Source organism: Ovis canadensis, chromosome 24, assembly GCF_042477335.2.
Source record: "Ovis canadensis isolate MfBH-ARS-UI-01 breed Bighorn chromosome 24, ARS-UI_OviCan_v2, whole genome shotgun sequence".
NCBI classification, from domain to species: domain Eukaryota; kingdom Metazoa; phylum Chordata; class Mammalia; order Artiodactyla; family Bovidae; genus Ovis; species Ovis canadensis.
In genome coordinates this window covers 26714562-26738055 of record NC_091268.1, presented here as the reverse complement: position 1 = coordinate 26738055, position 23494 = coordinate 26714562, and the positions used below count along the sequence as shown (strand labels likewise).

General features: G+C 47.9%; 1 protein-coding gene across 1 annotated transcript in view; it reads left to right on the top strand.

Annotated features, from left to right (window-relative positions):
• The first annotated feature begins 4494 nt into the window (after nucleotides 1-4494).
• The window catches only part of CPPED1 (calcineurin like phosphoesterase domain containing 1), a 133478-nt gene continuing 114478 nt past the window's right edge, over nucleotides 4495-23494 (top strand). Inside the window, exon 1 of the mRNA XM_069571290.1 lies at nucleotides 4495-4866. Within this exon, the coding sequence (XP_069427391.1) occupies nucleotides 4506-4866 (361 nt within the window). The 5' untranslated portion in view covers nucleotides 4495-4505. The remainder of the gene's footprint in view (nucleotides 4867-23494) is intronic.

Here is a 23494-nt window from a genome sequence, read left to right as displayed (position 1 = left end):
GCCAGTATCCTGTGTTTTTTCACATCCTGAGCTCCCCTGGGGCTCACTGTATTGAGTGGCTGTGGTCCTGATGGCTGCTGTTCACAGGTATTCTTTTCTTTCCTGAGTGCCCTTAGGACTCAGGAACTCACATTGGAGGGCTGCAATCACTGATGACTGTGACATCCTCATTTACTGATATGGCAGGAAATATTTCATTTCTCTATGGTTTTTCCCGTAGTCATGTATGGATGTGAGAGTTGGACTATGAAGAAGGCTGAGTGCTGAAGAACTGATGCTTTTGCACTGTGGTGTTGGAAAAGACTCTTGGGAGTCCCTTGGACTGCAAGGAGATTCAACGAGTCCACCCTAGAGGAAATCAGTTCTGAATGTTCATTGGAAGGATTGGTGCTGAAGCTGAAGCTCCAATACTTTGGCCACCTGATGAGAAGAACTGACTCATTGGAAAAGACCCTGATGGTGGGAAAGATGGAAGGCGGGAGGAGAAGGGATGATAGAGGATGAGATGGTTGGATGGCATCACTGACTCAGTGGACATGAATGTGAGCAAGCTCCGGAAGTTGGTAATGGGCAGGGAAGCCCAATGAGTTGCAGTGCATGGGGTTGCAAAAAGTCAGACACAACTGAGTGACTGAACCAAACTGAACTCCATTTCTCCCTACAATTTTTTGCTTGACAGAGGGCTTCCCTGGTGGGTCAGATGGTAAAGAGTCTACATGCAGTGTGGGAGACCAGGGTTCAATCCCTGGGTCAGGAAGATCCTCTGGACAAGGAAATGGCAATTCCTTCAGTGTTCTTGACTGGAAAATTCCATGGACAGAGGAGCCTGGTGGGCTACAGCCCATGGGGTTGCAAAGAGTTTGACACAACTGAGTGACTAGCACTTTAATGAAACTAAGTAATTTGCAAGCTCATACAACCAAAGTGGGCTTCCCTGGTAGCTCAGCTGGTAAAGAATCTACCTGCAAGGCAAGAGACCCTGGTTTGATTTCTAGGTGAGGACGATCTCTTGGAGAAGGGATAGGCTACCCACTCCACTATTCTTGGACTTCCCTGGTAGCTCAGACTGTAAAGAACCCACCAGCAATGTGGGAGACCTGGGTTCAGTCCCTGGGCTGAGAAGATCCCCTGGAGGAGGGTATGGCAACCCACTTCAGTATTGTTGCCTGGAGAATCCCATGGACAGAGGAGCCTGGTGGGCTAGAGTCCATGGGGTCACAAAGAATCGGACACGACTTAGCGATGAAGCACAGCACAACCAGCGAGTCTGACTCTAGAACTTATATTCTTAACTGCCATCATTTACTTCCTCTTGTCCAAGATTAAATGGCAACCCACTCCAGTATTCTTGCCTGGAGAATCCCAGGGACAGGGGAGCCTGGCGGGCTGCCGTCTATGGGGTCGCACAGAGTCGGACACGACTGAAGCGACTTAGCAGCAGCAGCAGCAGTCCAAGATTAGGGAGCAGTTGCCCTGGTCATTTCAGCCATCCAAACAATGCTTCAGATGTAGGTAGCTAGTTAAAAGAATTTCCAATCTTGTCATGTCATAAGAACTCCTAGGGAGTTAGAAGCAGTCCCTTTTTCTGGAGATTTAGACTCAGTAGTGAAACTGAGCTGTGTCACTCAGCCCCTGGGGGCTCCTGCGCATAAAAGCCTCTCTTAAAATTTTTTTAAATTTTATTTATTTGTGGCTGCACTGGGTCTTTGTTGCTGCACACAAGCTTTCTCTAATTGCAACGTGTGAGCTATAGAGCATGCAGGCTTCAGTAGTTGTGGCTCATGAGCCCAATTGTCCTGTGGCATGTAGAATCTTCCTATAAGAGGGACCGAAACTGTGTCCCCTGAATTGGCTGGCAGATTCTTAACCACTGGACTACCAGGGAAGTCCACAAAAGTCTTTCTGTGTCCCCCATTTCCTGGTTACAGGAAATAGGCTTCATTCACTCCTCCATGACCTTTGCTGAGTTCCAGTTCAGTTCAGTTCAGTCACTCAGTCATGTCCAGCTCTTTGAGACCCCCTGGACTACAGCATGCCAAGCTTGCCTGTCCATCACCAACTCCCATAGATTAATCAAACTCATGTCCATTGAGTTGGTGATGCCATCCAACCATCTCATCCTCTATCATCCCTTTCTTCTCCCGCCTTCCATCTTTCCCACCATCAGGGTCTTTTCCAATGAGTCAGTTCTTTGCATTAGATGGCCAAAGTATTGGAGCTTCAGCTTCAGCACCAATCCTTCCAATGAACATTCAGAACTGATTTCCTTTAGGATGGACTGGTTGGATCTCCTTGCAGTCCAAGGGACTCTCAAGAGTTTTTTCCAACACCACAGTGCAAAAGCATCAGTTCTTCAGCACTCAGCCTTCTTCATAGTCCAACTCTCACATCCATACATGACCAATGGAAAAACCATAGCCTTGACTAGATGGACCTTTGTTGGCAAAGTAATGTCTGTGCTTTTTAATATGCTGTCTAGGTTGGTCATAGGTTTTCTTCCAAGGAGCAAGCGTCGTTTAATTTCATGGCTGCAGTCACCATCTGCAGTGATTTTGGAGCCCAGAAAAATAAAGTTAGCCACTGTTTCCACTGTTTCCCCATCTATTTGCCACAAAGTGATGGGACTGGATGCCATGATCTTAGTCTTCGGAATGTTGAGTTCCAGTGGGCAGGTCCAAATAGTTGCTAATCAGTGAGGGGGCAGGGAGGTGGGATGGATGCAGAGACAAGGAAGGAACAGTCAAGAAACAGTAGTGCAGCCTTGGGGCAGGGTCCTGGCTCCCCCTCAAGGGATGCACATAGCAATATCCTTGAGTTGTTTTGCAGATACTGCAATCCCTACCCGGTGGAATATGTTAACTGCATGTTGCCCACAAGCATGTAGACCCCACACCAGTAGGAACCAGGAGGTTGACCATGCTGACTTCAACTTGCCTCCCCACCATCAGAAGAATTTTCATGAGCTGATCACACCCTCTTCTTTGAACCATTCCTATAAAACTTCTCACTACCCCTTTTAGGTCTTTACACACAGTTTTGAGGACATTAGCCCACTGTGGCCCTCTTTGCCCAGCAAAGCAATAAAGCTCTTTTTTCCTACTTTATTCCAAACTCTTTCTCCAAGACACAATTCGGTGATGTGGTACAGAGGCCGAATTCCAGGTACAGCAGCTCCAGTCTGGACTTTGTATCTTTAGCAGGTTTGACAAACACTGGCTTAGTAGTTCATTTTAATGATTTTTTTTCTTTTGCTGGACAGATACTAGTACAGGTGGGCGGCTGTCTCACTACTTTCCTGGGTGTGTGTCACCTTGTGCACACCATTTCATCTTTCTGGGCATGTTTCCTCTTTTGATAAATGCAGCGAATGACAGCACCATCCCCTGAGGTTTTTGTGTGGATTAATTGAGCTGGTGCAAAGTGCTTAACAATCCCAGATGCTTAATGATGGGTGATGACAGTAATGTGTCACTAAGCAAGGACTCTTGTGTCCATGGTGCAGAAAGTGAAACTCTGACACTGGGTGTTTGCAGCAAAGTAGAGTTTATCTGTAAGGGGTAGCAGCTCATGCTCAAAAGACACAAATAAACTGATGGCTTTCTAGCAAGGGTTTTTAAAAGATAGTGTTAGGCAAGAATGTCTAGAATGCTTATAGACTTTCTTTTGATTGGTTGAGGGGGTAACAGGCTGATGTTTCTGAAATTTTAACCTTCTGGTTCCAGCCAGTCTGGAGTCTTGTGCTTGTGGTCAGCACGTAGTCACCACCCTCCACCTGAGTTGGGGGTTGGGGGTGTCTTCACATACATCAGATTGTTTATCTACATTCCTACAGAATCTGGTGACTCTGCTGTCTTAATCATTAACTGCTTGAGCCTGCTCTTTGGAACTCAACAGAGGCCTCAGAGGCTAAAGCCTTTTGTTCCCCTACAAATAAACAAGCGGACATGGCAGGGCTTTTCTACCCTGAAAGGCCCCAGTCCTGGTTGGTTTCAATCTCCCTTATTCTTTGATAGTCCTCAGTCCTGCCTGACAGAACTAGTGAATAAAAATTTTTAATAGTGAGATTAATCACAATTTGGTAAAAGAACTCAATTTTAGGGGGATTTGGTTTCAAACGGAATGATGGTGATGGTGCTGATGACAAGCAAAACTGAAGCTGCTTCACAATGAAATGTCAGCGATCACAGCAGGTGGCTGGTAGACCGTACTGTCTTATCCCCCAAGGACAGGGCTGGGTCCTTTGGACCAGATAAAATACAAGTCCCCACTTTAACTGCTGTTTCAGATAAACAACTACAAACATTTTAGTACAAGCATCTTGCAAATTACATACGACATACTTATCATTCATTGCTTATCTGAAATTCCAATTTAACTGAGTGTCCTGTAATCTTGGGATTCCCTGGTGGCTCAGAGGGTAAAGAACTCGCCTGGAATGCGGGAGACCGGGGTTCAGATTTACTTGTTAAACCTGGAGCCCCCACCTTTAGCGAAGATCTACCCACATGCCTGAGGCCAAATTCACTCCGCCTGCCCACGCAGGCAACTGGCAAGTGGCCTCTGCTCGCCAGGAGTCTCAGTCGATTCCAGAGGGGCCGCTCACGCTTCCGCCCCGCTCAGACAGCACTAGTGGCGCCCCGAGAGACCGAGTCCTGCGCGCCCGCCAGCCCCGCCCCGCCCCAAGCAGAGGGCGCAGCCCCCAGCCGGGCAGGCCCCATCCGGCGCTTGGGCAGTTAGGAGTCTCGCAGCTCCTTGCTACTCAGCGGACTCAGTTAAGGCCAAAATACTCGCTAGCCATGTCGGCTGCAGAGGAGGCGGGTGTTTTCCACAGAGCTCGGGGCAGGACCCTGGACTCCTTTTCCTCAGGTACTTCCTGCTGGGGAGTGGGTGGTTTCAGGGCTGCGGAACATTCGGCGCGGGGAACGTTAAGTTGGGGTATGCACCTCCAGCCGGACCCGAGTGGGGGCTGCACGCCGGGGGCTGGGGACCGCAATAGCAACCGCACCTCCCGCACGTGGGGCTGTCAGGGGCTCCTGTGAGAGGCGTTCCTGGGCTAGGGGTCCGACAGTCGTGGAATCTCGTTGGCCTTGACCGAGGTTCTCCGAAAGAAGATAAAAGTGAGGCAGCAAAACATAGTTGATAGCGCGGGCTGTGCAGTTAGACTTGATTTCTAAGTCCTGCCTTGGATACGTGGCTCAGGGAGTGTTTGCCTCAGTTTCCTCATCTGTAAAGCGGGAATAAAGCAACGAGGTTCTATGTGGCACGGCATAAGCGCTGGGTGCACGTGCGATGCGGTTATTTTTATTATGGTTGTTGACCTTGATGTAGATTTGTACTCCGTAATCACGGTTATCTTCTACAATATGAGTCATTCACCCAAATGTTGGCAGTGCCTTCAGAGCTAAGAGAGCGGGGAGGCAGTCAAGAGTTGTGTTCGAGTTACGTGCTTGGACTTTGGAGTTAGCTCATTCGCCTCGCTGTGAGAATGGGTTTGTTAATGCTTACCTCACAGGAGAGAGTTAGCAGGTTCAAAGAATTTTTGTAACCCGGTTCCTGACACAGGCTAAGTGCTGAGTGAATATTCACTCCGGAGGCCCAAGAGAAACCACTGCTCCCTGTTCCTTGCTCCTCCCTGCGGGTTTTGCTGCGTGGAGTCGCCTTCCTTCCCATGAACTCACCGGTTTTTGTCACCCCGGGGAAGTCACCCCAGATGCCCTGTACAATCCGGCTTGTGCTCACCTTTATTACTTCACCCTCGCCATTCTTCTTGCTCAATTCTGCTTCACTGGGCTTCTTGAACTCCCTATTTTAAAAGGCCAAGTCCTTTCTCTCTGTAGGGCCTGGCTGATAACTGGCTGATGGGTCTGGCTCTTCCTCAAACCTTCGCACCTTAATTAAAGTTTGATCACTTTCTCAGACAAATGTTCCCTTGGTCACCTTTACTGAAGTAGGTTCATTTTCTGTAACTCTCTGGTCTAAAGCTTTGTTCTTTTATTTTCTGCAACCGTTGGTGGGAGGGTGGGGAAGGAGGCAGGGTTCTGGAAGAGTATATGGGGCCAGAGATCTGGTTGAGGTGGATTTTAAAATAGAACCTGTTATAGTGCTCGTTCTCTAAATATTGATTTAATGTGCCTTTTTCATTGTTTTTTGAACCCAAGTTCATGTGTGCGACGCACAGTGAGGCCAAACAAACCAAAATTTCAGAGTTTGGAGCAGAGGAGGATTTATTGCAGGGCCAAGCTAGGAGAGCAGGTGACTCATGCTCAAAAGACTCCAGGTCCCTCTGGTTTTCAGGGAAGAGGTTTTGGTTCTTAAGTGGGGTTTTTTTTTTTCTTTTTTAATTTAATGTGGATGATTTTTTGGCTGGGAGCCATGTGGGATCTCAGCTCCCTGACCAGGGATTGAACCCACACCCCCTGCATTGTAAGGGGGAGTCTTAACCACTGGACTGCTCGGGAAGTCCCTCAGGGAAGAGTATTTAAAGGCAACAGTTGGGGAGACAGCTGCAGGGTGAATAACTTTCTTCTGATTGGTTTCTGGTGAGGTAACAGGGTAGGGCTCCAGGAATCTCAGGCTTCAGCCTCTAGTTGTGACCAGTCTGGGGGTTTCACCATGTTAGTTATCATCCTTCACCTGGAGGGGTGGGGAGGGCCGCAGAACTCAGAAGACTGGATCAGATTGATATGTGCCTCCCTTGTAGAGGGCCTGGGACTCTGTTTTATCCTGTTACTATTGTTTCTTGACTGCTCTCCCTTCGTTTCTGCATTCCCTCAAGTCCCTCATTATTAACCCCTTGAATCTGTTCTTGGGAACTCAGGGAAGGTCTAGGAGACTAAAGCCTTTTCTTCAAACAAGAAATGAAGGACACAGAAAGGCTTTTGTTTTCTGGTGGACCCCTCGAGTTCCTTCTCTGTTTCAATCCAGTGTGAGGTTTTTGAGATTTATCCATGTTGGTATAAGTAGCTCTTTAAGAATTTTCCATAGTTCGTTGCTCATTTTCTTGCTGGGCAGTATTCCATTATATAAGCATAGATCAATACTTGATACATTCTGTTGCTAGATATTCTGAGGATCTTCCCTTCGCTTTGCAAATCTACACCCTCCCTTCCCCACCGAACTCTAGAAGGTTGACATCCATGGGCTTCATCCATGGGCTCCTTGCCCTTGGGCCGTCTGTTGGGTTGAGACAATGGGGAGTCCCCTTTGGAGACCAGAGGAATGGGGAAGCTAAAGTGTTTATTCCCCTGACTTCTCTGTGGAGCTGCCTCTGGCTGCAGTTCAGTCACTCAGTCGTGTCTGACTCTTTGCGACCCCATGGACTCAGCACACCAGGCTTCCCTGTCCATCACCAACTCCCAGAGCTTGCTCAAACTCATGTCCATCAAGTCGGTGATGCCATCCAACCATCTCATCCTCTGTCGTCCTCTTCTCCTCCTGCCTTCAGTCTTTCCCACCATCAGGGTCTTTACCAATGAGTTGGCTCTTTATATCAGGTGGCCAAAGGATTAGAGCTTCAGCTTCAGCATCAGTCCTTCCAATGAATATTCAGGACTGATTTCCTTTAGGATGGACTGGTTTGATCTCCTTGCAGTCAAAGGGACTGTCAGGAGTCTTCTACAACACCACAGTTCAAAAGCACCAATTCTTTGGCACTCAGCTTTCTTTATAGTCCAACTCTTACATCCATACGTGACTACTGGAAAAACCACAGCTTTGACTAGACAGACCTTTGTCAGTAAAGTAGTGTCTCTGATTTTTAATATGCTGTCTCAGTTGGGCATAGCTTTTATTCCAAGGAACAAGTGTCTTTTAATTTCATGGCTGCAGTCACCATCTACAGTGATTTTGGAGCCCCCCGAAATACAGTCTCTCACTGTTTCCCTATCTATTTGCCATGAAGTGATGGGACCTGATGGATGCTATGATCTTAGTTTTTTGAATGTTGAGTTTTAAGCCAGGTTTTTAACACTTCTCTTTCCCTGGCTGTACTCCTCCCCTGAAATTCGCTGCTTCTCTCAACATGGTCTTTCTGCTGGAACTCTCATTTCAGATTTGGGTAGCACTTCCGCCGTCTTTTCAGATGGAGTTCTGCTTTTCTGTGTTGGACTACTAAACCATCCTTTGATATTCTACACTCAACTCATCCCAAATAATCCCCCTTAAACGCTCCTTTAATTGTGATAATTTGAACACACCAGCTATTTCCTGCAAGGATCCTGATATGATGGATATTCAGTTCTTTCTGTTTTTCACCAGTGATAACTGTTGTTATGAGCATTCTCGTACAGGTCTTGTGGACACATGGGAAAATTTCTCCAAGGTGTCCACCCAGGAGAGCAAAGTTCTGGGTTGCAGAATATGATCTTTCCAGCTTTACTAGATCTTGTCACATTGCCTTCCAGAATACTTGCAGCAACTTATGTTCCCACTAGCAGGCTGTGAGAGTTCCCTGTGACTCTGCCCTGTCTCTTTTCAGTTCAGGAAGTATTTATTGCAGTCCTACTGCGTTCTCTGATATCTTGTGGAGAGTAGGAAAAAGCAAAGCAAGGGGAAGGTAAGGACCCATAATCTAAGCACAAAGCTATGGCACAAAAAATAGGCCACTGCAGTAGGAGTTGGAATTTTAAGTGTTGGTCCTGAGTGTTGGTGAGGCTCTTAACATAAATCGGGGAGCAAGGAGGAGGGTCAGGTATGATGCGATTGATTGGGAAGTGGTGGCTTCGAAGTGCTGTCAGGAAATCTGGGGCAACCTGGAGGATGCAGTGTACGGCTGGGGGTGGAGGTGTGAGTGCTGCCATCCCCAGAGAGGCAAGTAGATGGTATGGCTGTAGGAGTCAGTGGCATCGCTCAGAGGAAAAGTGTAGAGTAGTGGATGGTGTGTGTGTGTGTGTGTGTGTGTAACCTTAGGATATGCCTACGTTTAGCAGGTAAGAAACAGGGAAAGACACACTGAAAGTCTCAGAGCAGGAAGCAACCAGAAATTTTGGAAGATAAACCCAGGAACTGGCCTTGGTAGCAAAGCCAGGGAGAGGGGCTCAGGCAGGGTGGTGCACAGGCTCAGATGCTGCAGACGTCTAGGTGAGTGGTAGCTGAGCAGGTTTGATTGTTCTGTCACCTTTGGGAGGACAGTTTCAGTAGAGTTGTAGGGGAAAGCCCGGGGACATGGTGCTTGAGGAATGGCAGAGAGTGAGGATGTGCAGTCAGCAAGCATAGGATTCTGCTTGGAGCCCTTTGGTGATGCAAGGTTGACATAGGACACTAGAAGCTTGAGGAAGGAGCAAGGCTGCTGGAAGGCTACAGGGTTTACAACAGTAATAAAGATGGTAAGAACAATAGGAGCATCTGACATCTGTCAGCTGTTTATGGCTTGCCAGGCACTGTATTCTGCGCGGTGTGTGGACGGTCTCAAGTGAAAGAAAGTGAAAGTCGCTCAGTCCTGTCCAACTCTGTGACCCCACCCCATGACTGACTGTTCGGTCCATGGAATTCTCCAGGCCAGAATACTGGAGTGGGTAGCTGTTCCTTTCTCCAGGGGATCTTCCCAACCTGGGGATCAAACCCAGGCTGCCCACATTGCAGGCAGATTCTTTACCAGCTGAGCCACAAGGGAAACCTGTGGACTATCTCATGTAATCTTCAAAACAGTCCTGTTGAACTAGCTATTATGATTCTCTTTCTATAGTGAGGAAAAAGTCAGTCTCGGAAAGGCTGGGCAACTTGCCCAAGGTCACGTGATTGGTCTGAGATCGATCTGGGGTTGAAAAATGCACAAGGCAGGGTCGCTGGTTGGAGAGCAGTACCTGAGGAGATGGGAAAAGATGGGATTAAGGGCTCAGAAGAGGGCTTGGCCCTGGGAACAAATGTTCTCTTTGACCATCTCTTCCTCCTCCTCTCTCCCTTACCTCTCTCTCTTTTCTGTCCGTCCACCTATCTCCCAGACCATCCATTCACCAGTCTGTCTGTCATATGTCCATCGTTTCATCTGTCTGTCCATCCATTTGTCTGTTGGCTCATCCAACAGGCAATGTCCTAAGCACCTGCCTTGTCCCAGCAATTATATTAGATCCCAGAGTGCATTGATGAGTGAAACTAGTTGGGAATGGCAACCCACTCCAGTATTCTTGCCTGGTGGCGGGCTACAGTCCATGGGGTCACAAAGAGTCGGACACGACTAGTGACTCACACAGTCCACACAGTCCACCTCTGACATGTAGCTACTTGGAGAGCCCGATACTAACCTGCCGGCCACATGAACCAGCATAAATAGCAGCCTTGGCAGATGTCAGGGAAGGGAGGGGACCCGAACAAGGTCCTGAGGGAGGCTTCACTGGGGAAGGATGTGTTGGCCCCTGGTTGAAGGGTGAGTGGGAGGGACCTGGGCCCTGAAGGGCAGGAAGGCCACTGTGGACTAGAGTTCGAGTGGAAGTCTGCCCTGGTGGGATGGAAAGGGAAGGCTGAAAGAAGGAAGCTCCTGAGTGTGGAGCGGGGCGCCGTGGCATGAGACCGGCTTGTGGGAAAGGGGGTCATCAAGGAGTTTTGTTTTTATCTTATGGTTGTAGTTATTCAGTCACTAAGTCGTGTTGACTCTTGTGACCCCTGTAGACTGTAGCTGCCCAGGCTCCTGTGTCCATGGGACTTTCTAGGCAAGAGTACTGGAGTGGGTTGAGTGGGTTGCCATTTTCTTGTCCAGGGGATCTTCCCCATCCAAGGTTCGAACCCGTGTCTCTTACATCTCCTGCAATGGCAGGCGGGTTCTTTACCACTAGTGCCACCAGGGAAGCCCATCACACCAAGGGCTTTTAAGCTGCATGTATGAGGTGATGCCGTTTCCATTTTGGAAAGAACGGTCTGGCTGCAGCAGTAGCAACAGAGCTTCTGCTTTCGAGGAACTTGGGGTGCAGTCTAATGGAAGCCGGAGCTCAGCAACTTGTCCTGAGGCGACATTTCAAGGCACACATTGCTCACTTTGACCCTCTTGATTCTCGGTCGCTGGAGGTACATGTGGAGGTGGTAGGGGGCTTCCGGTGGAGATTATGGGGTGCTCAGGTATGAAGCTTCCCAGCTCACTGGAGCTGCCCCAGGACTACTGTAGGACCAGAGAAACATCCACCTGGGAAAAAATTGCGGAGATGTGGGTATGGCGAGAGATTTAGAAGATAAACTGATGAGCTAGGAGGAGGGAAATGACCTTGGACTGCTAGGAGTGGGGCCTGAGCTTGGTTTCCCCTGCCGGTTGAGCAGCCCAGTGGGCCTGCCTAGCACGTGTGTACAGGGGTCTGCGGCCCAGGGAAGGCAGTGACGGCAGGAGAGGCAGCCTGCGGTTGGACTAGCTGCTCAAAATTCAGTGAAATGAACCTACAAGACTAGGGGTTTTAAGCCTGGCCCTCCAAAACCACGGGTTTCCCTGGTGGCTCAGAGGTAAAGAATCTCCCTGCATCGCAGGAGATGTAGGTTCAATCCCTGAGTTGGGAAGATGCCCTGGAGAAGGGCATGGCAACCCACTCCAGTATTCTTGCCAAGAGAATCCCATGGATAGAGGAGCCCATGGATGGAGAACCCATATAGCCCAGGGCTTCTAAAGGCCTGGCTTTGGAGCGTGCCTGTGTGTTCAGTCGCTCAGTCATGTCTGACTCTGTGAACTGCAGCCTGCCAGGCTACTCCGTCCATGGGATTCTCTTGGCAAGAATACTGGAGTGGGTTGCCGTGCCCTTCTCCAGGGATCTTCCTGACTCAGGGATGAATGCTTGTCTTCTGCAGTGCAGGCAGATTCTTCACCTCTGAGCCTCTGGGGAAACCCCTGGTTTTGGAGGGCCAGGCTTAAAACCCCTAGTCTTGTGGGTTCAGTTCACTGCATGTTGAGCACCTAGTCCACCCCCAGGCTGCCTTCCCTGGGTCCCAGGTCCCTGTTAGCATTGCTGGTGACTTTGGGCCATGCCCTTGGAGGGTCCATTGCCAGTTCAGGCTCCGTGGGCAGGGGATAAGCTGGTGGAGTTGCCCCAGGGGCAGGCTTGGAAGAGAAAGGAAAGGAACTGGCTTTTTCTGTCTCTTGCCAAGATACACATTGCCTGTCAAGGAGGTTTTGGTGAACTCCAGTAACTGTGCCTAGAATCACAGCCCTGATAACCCTCATGCTCCCTACTGGAAGCCCCCTCCAGAATTAAACAGTTTATTTCTCAAGTGAAGCTTGTCAAGTAAATGAAGGCGTGCTCTCTTAGCCAGCTGGGGCTGGTATGACAAAACACCATAGGCTGGGTGCCTTAAAAACAACAGAAATGCATTGCTCACATCCTGGAGGCTGGTCCAAGGGCCATCCAGGGTCAAGAAACCTGCAGATTCAGTGTCTGGTGAGAACCATCTTCCTGATTCATAGATGGGTCTTCTCCTTTTTTTAAAAAAAAAAAAAAAGACTTAATTTTTTAGCTTAGTTACACATTCCTAGCAAAGTTGGAGGAAAGTACAGAAATTTCCCATATAGCCCACCCCGCCCCCACACATGATAGCCTCTCCCGTTGCCAACATCCCCCCACCAGAGTGGTGTGTTCGTTACACTTGAGGAACACACAGTGACCCCACGTGATCAGCCCGAGCCCACAGTTTGCATTACAGTTCACTCCTGGAGCTGTGCATTTTATGTAATGTATGTGTACTGTATAATGATGTGTAAGCATCGTAACAGTAGATGGTTGTCCTCCTGCTGGGTTCTCACGTGGAGGAAGTGAGGAGTGAGCTCTCTCGGGTCTCTCTCTTTTCTTAAAACATTTTCTTTCTTTTTGATTGCGCTGGGTCTCTGTTGCTGTGAAGTCTTTCTCTAGCGGCATCGAGCAGGGGCTGCTCTCGAGTTGCTGTCAACGGGCTTTGTTGAGAAGTATGGGCTCCCGGCACTGGGCTTCAGTAGTTGTGGTGCACGGGCTTCAGTTGCCCCTGTGGCATGTGGAATCTTCCTGGCCCAGGGATCGAACCCATGTCCCCTGCACTGGCAGGTGGATTCTCAACCACTGGACCACCAGGGAAGTCCTCGGGTAATCCCGGTACTGAGCCCTCACGGCTTAATCACCTCCCAGAGTCCCCATCTCCAAATAGCATCACACTTGGAGTTAGGTTTCAGTGTAGGGATTTGGGCAGGACACAGACAGTCAATGGCAAGCACTTTAAGACTTCCTCCTGCTGATTTTTGAGGAACGATATTCCCATGCAGTTCTGTTGTCTGCTAAGCTTGGCTCAGTCACCCATTTCCTTGCTAACACAATCTGCTTGGCTCCGTCAACAGATGTTTATAGAAAGTAAGTTGTACGTGTCTCACCTGAGAAGGCTCACAATCCTCAGGCATGTTCAAATATTCATTTTAATTAGGCAAATTGATAATTATATTTCCTTAACACGTATCCTAATTAAGACTACTTTCTCCTAGCAAATAATGGTCTTTCTGAAAAGTTTACAACACCTGTTTTGAAGAAATTCTCAAAGGGAGAAATACCGAGATTAAAACATGCCTTCAAAATTACCTGCATTTAATTGTTTTTAGGTCCCAATCAGTTTTTCCATCTCATTTTATCGCCGGGTATTTCCCCCCTCAGAGTACAGGGATCATCAGTGGTTGACCTAAAAAGATGATTTCCCTGGACATTTTAAGCTTCCACAGCTGTTTCAGAGGTGCCAACTGTGTTCACTAATTCTGAATATTTCTTGGTCCCTCCTGGAAACCCTTTCACTTTCAGACAATAAATGAAATTCCTAAAGAATAAACTTACTTCCTCAGGTCTCACCTAAGGACTTCTCTAGGAACAATGAACCTGGAAATGTTGGTTCAAGTCTGAACAGGATTGAAAACATTATGTAAAACATTCTAACGTATCAATGAAGAAAACGAAATTAATACCTTTAATTATACCATCCACGTAGGCCAGACCAGTTCCCTATTTGAGAAGGGTTCCTGTGACTAAAATAGGAGTTTTGATATATTCCCTCCTCACTCTCATTGTCTGTAAAAATCAGTGCATAAAAAGTTCCCGTTAGAACATTTCCAAAAGACAAGTGAACTTTTGTTTCTGAATGCCTTTATTCTTTGCTTTTCTGTTTTTAAATGACTGTTGAGGTACCATAACATTCACTCTTTTTAAGTTTTACTGATTTTTAATACATTTCGTGGAGTGGTACAGCATCACAGTTTTAGAACTGGTCCTCTCCCCAGAAAGGGTACTTTGTGTCCATTTTCAATCTCTCTCTGTTTCCATTCCCAGCACGGTCAGCTACTAATTTGCCTCTGTAACTTTGCCTTTTCTAGACATTTCATATAAATGGAATCATATAATCTGTGGTCTTTTGTGACTAGCTTCTTTCCCTTAACATAATCTTTTTAGGATTCACCCATGTTGCAGTTTGTATCAGCGCTTTGTCCCTTTCTACTGAATAATAATATTCCAGTGTATGGATTACCACATTTTGTTTGTCCACTCACCCACTGGTGAACATTTGGATAATTTTTTGGTCACTGACGGACATTCTCCCGTTTGGACACTGGCTATCATGAAGAAAGCTGTTATGAACAGCCACATAGAGTTCTTTCTGTGGGGACATATGTTTCATTTTGGGTCTTCCCTGGTGGCTAAGTGGTAAAGAATCTGCCTGCCAGTGGAAGAGATACGGGTTTGATCCCTGGGTCGGGAAGATCCCCTGGAGGAGGGCATGGCGCCCCACTCCAGTATCCTTGCCTAGAGAATCCCATGGACAGAGGAGCCTGGCGGGCGACAGTCCACAGGGCCGCAGAGTCAGACGCAGCTGAAGTGACAGCACACATGGCTGTAAGTAGCGGTGTTCAGCATTTTAAGGAACCACCAAGCTGTTCTCCAAAGCGGCTGCACCATCTCCATTCCTAGCAACGGTGCACGTGGTTCAGATTTCTCCGTACCCTCATCCATACTGGAGACTATCATTTACTTATAACCCAGCACACAGATGTGAAGTGAAATCTCACTGTGGTTTTGATTTGCATTTTCCTAATGCCTAATGATGTTGGATATCTTTTCACATGCTTGTTGGCTGTTTGTAATCTTTGAAGAACTATCTATCCAGATCCTTTGCCTGATTTTCGAATAGGGTTATTTCTGTTTCTGTTATTGAGTTTGTTAGAGTTCTTTCTATGTTCTGATGAGATCGGGCAAGTTCCGGGTGGTGTGGTCATGGACTCTGGATGTTCTGCATGCAAGTCGCTTGTCAGCTGAATGATTTGCACGTCTTCTCTCCCATTCTGTAGCTTGTTTTTCACTTTTTTGGTGATGTCATTTGTAGCACCCAAGTTTTTAATTCTGAAGTCCCAGTTACCAACTTTTTCTTTTTGTCCTTTTGGTGCAATATCTTAGAACTGTAGCCCCCCAGGCTCCTCTGTCCATGGAATTCTCCAGGCAAGAATACTGGGGTGGGTAGCCATTCCCTTTTCCAGGGGATCTTCCCGACCTAGGGATTGAACCCCAGGTCTCCTGCATTGCAGGCAGACTCTTTACTGTGTGGAAGCCCAAGAAATCTTTACCTAAACCCAAACTGTGAAGATTTTTACTCCTGTGTTTTCTTTTAAGAGTATTATAATTTATGCTGTTACATTTGGGTCTGGTTCCATATTGAGTAAATTTTTATGTATGATATGAAGTAAGGGTCTAATTAGCAATTTGCTGTTTTGTTTTTTTTTTACTACAGTAGAAGCCTGGTAGTTTCTCAATGAACAGAAAGAATTAGCTAAAGAGGGGAATTATTAAAGAATTACACATTTTGGCATTTCATTTTAATGTAAACTCTAATTATAAATGTACATTCATTTACTAGTCTTTTGAGGTCAGTCCAAGGTTATAGCTTATGTTAATAGTTTGGGTTTATGGATGGGCCTGCAAAGGAGCCTTTCTTGTGTAAACAACATTCATAAGGAATCTTTTCCAGTTTGGGTATTTTCCCAGTGGAGTAGTCAGTTAAAAATCACTTAGCAAGTATTCTGAGCAAAGGATTCTTTTAGGTTTATACTCATCAGATCTTTTCGCTTGCCTCCCTGGTACCTAATTCAATTGTATTTTATTTTTTACCAGCTTGCTTTTATTGAGTCTTCCCAAAGCAGCCATCTTTGCTTTATCAGAAGCAACATTTTTTACATTCCTATTTCTCTGATTTTTCCTATTTTTCTGATTTTAATTAAATTAGATGATTTAAAAATGAGTGCAGGCATGAACAGATCTGAGGGCAACTCCATGGGGTCAGGGCAGAGGTCTGCAGAGCATGGAGAGGCCACCAGCTTGCCCTGGGCCACGATCAGAGCCTTTGCAGGGGCATGGGGAGTATTGGTGACACCTTCACGTTGGTCTAGTGGACGTCTGTTAAGGGAGTGTCTTCTTCAAGGAGAGGACTCAGCAATGACTTTTTATATTCGTGTAGTGTGTGATTTTTAACTTTGTCAAACCCTCCAGCGAGCAAGGGGCAGTAACATGGGGCCAAGGCAAGTGGAGACTGCAGAAGCCCCAGGCCAGCTGGCCGGCCACTCTCAGGACCATGTCTGTTGTGGCGTCAGTTCAGTTCAGTCACTCAGTCGTGTCCAACTCTTTGCAACCGCATGGACTGCAGCACACCAGGCCTCCCTGTCCATCACCAACTCCCAGAGTTTACTCAGACTCATGTCCATTGAGTTGGTGATGCCATCCAACTGGATGCGGGGATGCCATCTCATTCTCTGTGATCCCCTTCTCCTCCTGCCTTCAATCTTCCCCAGCATCAGGGTCTTTTCAAATGAGTCAGTTCTTCGCATCAGGTGGCCAAAGGATTGGAGTTTCAGCTTCAGCATCAGTCCTTCCAATGAACATTCAGGACTGATTTTCTTTAGGATGAACTGGTTGGATCTCCTTGCAGTCCAAGGGACTCTCAAGAGTCTCCTGCAACACCACAAAAGCATCATTTCTTTGGTGCTCAGCTTTCTTTATGGTCCAAATCTCACATCCATACATGACTACTGGAAGAACCGTAGCCTTGACTAGACAGACCTTTGTTGGCAAAGTAATGTCTCTGCTTTTTAATATGCCTCTAGGTTGGTCATAATTTTTCTTCCAAGGAGCAAGTGTTTTTTAATTTCATGCTGCAGTCACCATCTGCAGTGATTTTGGAATGGCATCAGACCCCCAGGAAATGAGCAAAAGAATATCCAGACTCCCCCATGTCTCCTTATTTAAAGAAAAAGAACACTCCTCATGGAGCTATTGCTGCAGGTCCTCAGCTGTAAGATAGAAGCCGAGTGGTGGCTAGATCTGAGTTAAGGAGCGGCCTGGGTGGCGAGTGCACTGTGTGTGGATCTGTGTGGGGCACCATGGCACTCGGTGATCTCAGGTCCGGGGCTCGTAAGCAGGAGGGTTCAGAGGAGCACGCAGCTCTTCTGGCTCCTAGCCCTCTGGCCTCGCCACCGGAACCCAGCAGAGCAGGATGGAGCACCTCATTTATGTCCCCCCACCCCAGCCCCTAGTCTGCTCCTTTTCAGGCTCCCCCAGCTCTGTCCCACCGGCAGCCCAGGAGTCACTCTGACCTCTGCTTTTCCCCCTTCTCCATGTCCCAGCGCCCACAGCCCTCCGGGCACACTTGCTGCTGCTGCTGCTGCTAAGTTGGTTCAGTCGTATCCAACCCTGTGCCACCCCATAAACGGCAGCCCACCAGGCTCCCCTATCCCTGGGATTCTCCACGCAAACGAACACTGGGGTGGGTGGCCATTTCCTTCTCCAGTGCATGAAAGTGAAAAGGGAAAGTGGGTCAGTCCATCTCTCTGCTTCCAGTCTGTTTCCTGAACAGCACCCAGAGTCAGATCTTTGAAACAAAACCCAGCTCTGTCAGGCCTGGTCGTGGTTTGTCTCTGTCTCCCTCTTCACTGCTTCTTCATTCTTCAGGCCTGGGTTGGTTCTCCCGTCCTGAGTCAGGTCCCCTGCCATTCGCCGTCACCCATTCTTTTATGATAATTGTTCAGTTACTCAGCTGTGTCCAGCTCTTTGCCACCCCATGGATCGCAGCACGCCAGGCTTCCCTGGCCTTCAGCATCTCACGGAGTTTGCTCAAACTCATGTCCACTGAGTTGGTGATGTCATCCAATCATCTCATCCTCTGTCGTCCCCTTCTCCTGCCTTCAGCCAGTCAGCTCTTTGCATCAGTGAATAGAATGGTGTCTATACTCCTGTGACTTTGATGTCCTTTCCTGCCCTAGATGAGAAATTCCTGGGAGGGCAAGAAGCCCGGGCCTGGGAGGAGGTCTGGCAGCCGTGGACCTTCAGAGGCCTTTCATTATGTGAATAAACAAATGAAAATGAGTATAATGCCCCCTGACCACGTATGTGTATCCACTAACCCACCACTTATACACACCATGTTTTCTCTGGACAAAACCAGCAGGAACCAGGATACTGAGCCAATCTACAGGACCCTTGCAAACCACGCACCCCTGGGTGGTTGGTGCCTTACTGAGAGGCATCTGCTGGGGGTGGTGCTTGTTTCCAGGCAGGGGCCCCTGCCCTGTGGAGCTGCGTCTGTCTCAGGGAAGGGTGGCTGTCTCTTCCCATCCAGGGCCCCCATTTACCCAGCCTCTGCCTGCAGGACTGCCTCTGCCCAGAGCAAGCTCCTGCTTCCAGTGCTCCCTGAAGTGCTGCCCGGGCCAGCGGTCACTGGCTGTCTTGGCAACGAGTCACGGAGAATGGCGCAGAAAAGTCACAGCAAACCTCTGCCCAGCACAGCCAGGCCCTGAGTGGAGTTCGGCTTCTGAAAAGTGACAGAGGTTTGGAAAATGTCCCCCCAGCCCCCAACTTAGTCATTGTCTAAAACAACATCGGCCAAGTGCACTGATGCCGAGAGCCGCCTGGCTGAGGCCTCCTGGCCCGACTGCCTTCTTACTTCTCTGAAGAGCTGCAGATAAAGATGCTGGCAGGCCCCTTGTACCCGCATGGCAAGTGTGGGAGCCAAGCTGTGATTCAGTCTTTTGTGTATCTCTAAAGCTACCTTTGGACATGTGGAGGCCAAGAAAAGAGGTTGGGTAAATTCACTTTGGTACTTAGGAAACGTAATTCGGAGACTCTGGATTTCGCTGTCACACTTAATTATTTTGGGGGAGGAGAGGATCCTGAAGGACACTGCTTTAAAACAGCTTCACATACCACACAGTTCTCCATTTCAAAGCGAACAATTTGGTGGCTTTCAGTCTATGCACAGAGATGCGCCACTATCCCCACAGCCAATTTTAGAACCTTTTCCCCACCCTAAAGTAAAACCCCACACCGCTTAGCTCCCACCCCCCATCCTCAGCACCCCCACCCTACCCCCCAAGCCCAGGCAGCCACTAATGAAAGACGCTGTTAACTGCGGCATTTGGTTCTGGCAGTCTTCCTGTTGGGACATTTGGTTTGTTAAACCAGAAAGAGTCCCAAAGTGGGGAAGATTATTTTGCTACTGTTGTGTGTGTATTTTTTTTTTTTTTAACCACTAAAATGAGATTAGTCCCCAGGGAAGATGAGAGGTATCACTGAAGACATTTAGATTGTGATTCACAGTGCCGATCGCTGCTGCGAGGAGCTACAAAAATTTCATTTCGCTGGCATTTGCTCTTTAGCCAGAAAGCTTCCAGGCAGCTGTACAGCTACCCATGTTTGCCATTTCATAACCAAAGCAGTATCCTCAGTATGTGACGGAAAAGATACTAAGACAAAAGCAGGCGCGCACACACACATATGCACACCACCAGATATTTTCTGAGCCCTGCTATGTGCTCTGGGGAACAAAGAAATGGGTAAGATTTTGAGGACTCTGCTAGGACAGAGGTAGGAGTCACCATGAGTAATAGTCATCGTTACAGAAGCTCATACTTGACGACTTACACTGTGCCAAGCCTGCGTGTTTCACATATATATATTAACTCAGTAACTCAGCAACGCTTATAAACTACATGAGTTACTCTTTCTTTGTTGTTGTTTAGTTGCTAAGTTGTGCCCGACTCTTTGCGACCCCATGGACTGTAGCCTGCCAAGCTCCTCTGTCCATGGGATTCTCCAGGCAAGAACACTGAAGTGGGTTGCCGTTTAGTTCTCTAGGGGATCTTCCTGAATCAGGAATCGAACCTGTGTCTCCTGCGTGGCAGGTGAATTCTTTACCACTGAGCCACCTGGGAAGCCCTATTCTTCCTTTACCGATAAGGAAACTGAGGCCCTGAGAGGTTAGGCACTTGCATCATGTCACAGAGTTGGTAAAGGGGGGAAATGGAACTTAATTCTGCCACTCAAGCCTCTGAGTCTGGGCTGTGCTGGGACCAGATTAGGGCTTTGGGAGATGAAATCCCAAAGTGGTCCAAGGTCTTGAAGCCCTTCCACAAGCCCTTATGTCTGGGTATGATGGGTCTTATCTTCTGCCCTATATTCACATTTGCCCCTTGTCTCGGGGTCTGGTTTTTGCTGTGTGCTGTGCCTGGGGCGCATCCCCCTGTCCCCCGCCTGACGCTGTCTCATCCTCAGATCTCATCTTCCATGTTGCCTCGCTGTTCCATGCACTGCAGAGCTCTCCCACCCACCAGTCACTCCATCCGTGTTCACCCTGCTTACTTCTGCAGTCCCAAGGAGCACAGTGTGTGGTGAGCTCGGTGGCTGACCTGCTCCTTGTCTGTCTCACCACCGTTCTGTAGGGTCTTTAGGAATGGGACCTGCAGCCTTGTCCACCGTTGAATGCAGGTGGCTTGCGGGGCACCTGTCCTCAGAACAGACTAGCTGAATGAGGGGAGGGGGCAGAGCTGCATCCACTTGCAGAGGAGGGGAGTCAGCGTGTGAGCCGGGCCCGGAGGGACAGATGGCATCCCAGCAGGAAGAGCTGGTGGAAGGGAGCGCAGCCCCTGGAGGAAGGGGCAGGAAGGCACTGCGTTTGAGGAGCTGATACGGATCCCCGCGGTGGGAGCCTTCGGCATGTCTTGTGCAGGGCTCTTCGGTCTTAGCCTCGACAGGAGCTGGATCCTTCTTTTTGTGGGGCTGCCCTTGAAATGTGGGATGTTCAGCACCATCCCTGGCCGCTGTCCACTGGATGCCAGAAGCACCATCCCTCTCCCGGTGTGACGGATGGAAATCATCCCTGGTTTAGAGCCACTGGTCTAATGGGAACAGTAATCAGTGCAGCTGGAAGAGTTTCAGGCAGCGTTTTAGCTCCAGGTGCCAGCAGGAGCGAGGATCCACTGACATCTTCATTTATCCTTTCACCAAATGTTTACTGAATGCTTCCCACCTGCCAGGAACCATGCGACACATGCTGACAGTATGCTGGAAAGGAAAAGCAAATGTGGACCGTCTCTCATGGAGATTGGAAGGCGGTGGCCCTTTAGCGAGGGAGTGTGGTGATCAGGGTGAGCATTTTAGGAAGAGTCTGGTGGTGGGCACAGAGTGGGGAGTCCTGCACAGAGCTGTCGTGGTGGAGCTGTCCCCCGGGTGGGAAGGATGAAGACCTGGCCTGCAGTGGTGGCACTGTCAGTTAATGCTGAGTTAATTCTCTTTCTAGTCCACTGGAGAGATGTGGTGCCTGTAGTCCCAATTTATGTATTATTTTGAGTCAGTTAACAGGAGTCACAGCATTGAATTCTTAAATATTCTGATAATGCAGTGATGTGTTATACTGATAGGAACCTTGTGAAGCAGACCGCCCACTCTCAGACTTTTTCTTTTTTAATAATTTTTCATTTTTGACCATGCTGGGTCTGCATTGCTACGAGGGCTCTTCTCTAGGTGCAGCTAGTGGGGGCGACTCTGTAGAGGCGGTGTGTGGGCCCTGCTTTGCAGTGGCTGCTCTCATAGCGCACAGGCTTAGTGGCTCTGCGCCGTGTGGAATCTTCCCTTAACCAGGGATGGAAACCATGACCCCTGCCTTGGCAGACAGATTCTCAACCACTGGACCACCAGGGAAGCCCAAGCTCTCAGGTTTTTTAACAACTGTCTTGTGATTTTAACTCTGTCTTCCAAAAGTCACACTACATTTAGAATATGAGACTTTCACTTATAAAAAGAAAATTCAGGGGACTTCCCTGGTGGTCCAGTGGCTAAGACTCCACACTCCCAGTGCAGGGGGCCTGGGTTTAATCCCTGGTCATGGGACTAGATCCCACATCCTGCCACTGAGAGTTCACATGTCACAAATAAAAGACCCTGCGTGCCACCACTAAGAGCAGCCAGATTAAACAAATGGAAAAAATAAAGTAAATTCAGAAAGCTATCTGTTGTACTGTAGTCCATCTTTAATTATTTGGGGTGGCCTATAAAATAGCAGGCTTAACACACCGTGAAAACAAATTATTAGAGTATCAGGTATTAGTGACATGACTGATTCCTGTAGGCCTTTTCCTAGTTGGATGATTCATTTGCTTTTGGGGGGTGCGTTTATTATGGTTACTAATTGATTAACTGGTAAGAATGAAAAGATCAATAAAATTTCTGATTCTTGGTTTGTATATTAAAAGGACAGCTTTCATTAACAGTTGACAAATATGCCCCCAAAGTGTAATAAAAACGAAAGGAAATATATTGGCAGAGACAAATCCAAGAAGACATTTGGTTGGTGACACTGATGTGCAAGATGCAAAGAAGGATTGCGTTTTGAATACCTGTCTTTTAGTCACGATACTGGCGCATAAACAGAATCTCATAGAAAGGAAGGATTCTTGGTAGGGAATTGTGTGAATTTTAAAAGGTGTTTAAGATTCTTTGTGTAGAGCCTCTTTGCACTTAATAACACTCAAGGGAGGCTTGCAGGCCTTTCCTGACCATGCTTTAGTGTCACCCAGAATCAGTTTTTTCCCTTGATTTTGGAAAAAAAAAAAAAGGCCTCTATTAGCAGAAATTTGTAATTGGCCAAATATTGTTACTCTGTATACGATGGATGAATCAGGTCTGATGGATTAACCAGGTTTCTCTCTAAGGTGTGTTTATCCTTTAAGAAGTATTTTTAAATCAATTTTAAAATTTGATGTAGGCTCTGGTAACATTCTAAATTATGGCAGTTTATCTTGGTAGCTTGGAGCTTGTCTGTTTCTGGCTTGTCATTTGAGCAGAGCTCAGCACTCCTAGCCGGATGAGTAATTTCACCATTGCGATCACCTGCACTGAAGTGAAGGCTCTGTGGCATAATCGGTCTGGTTCTGCCCCTCACCCTCTGTTAGTCTCGAGCAGGTTATTTACCCTTGACCTCGTGAGCCTCCTCTTCTGTACCTCTAAGCAAAATGAAAGGGTACCATAGATAAGGGCTTCTCATCCCACATGGCTTCAGGGACCAGGTGGTGAATGGGGCCAGGTGTGGACTGTGGTGCATTCCAGAGCATTTACCCCAGTAAAGGAGCAGTTACTATTCTTAGTCCCTGCCATTCATTGGCACAGCCCATTTGGGCCTGTTGTGGCCAGATTTTCCATGAGAATCCAGGAAGCCAGGTATATGTATGAAACTCATGCGCTTAAACTATTGGCAACAAATTCAGAATTTTATAAAC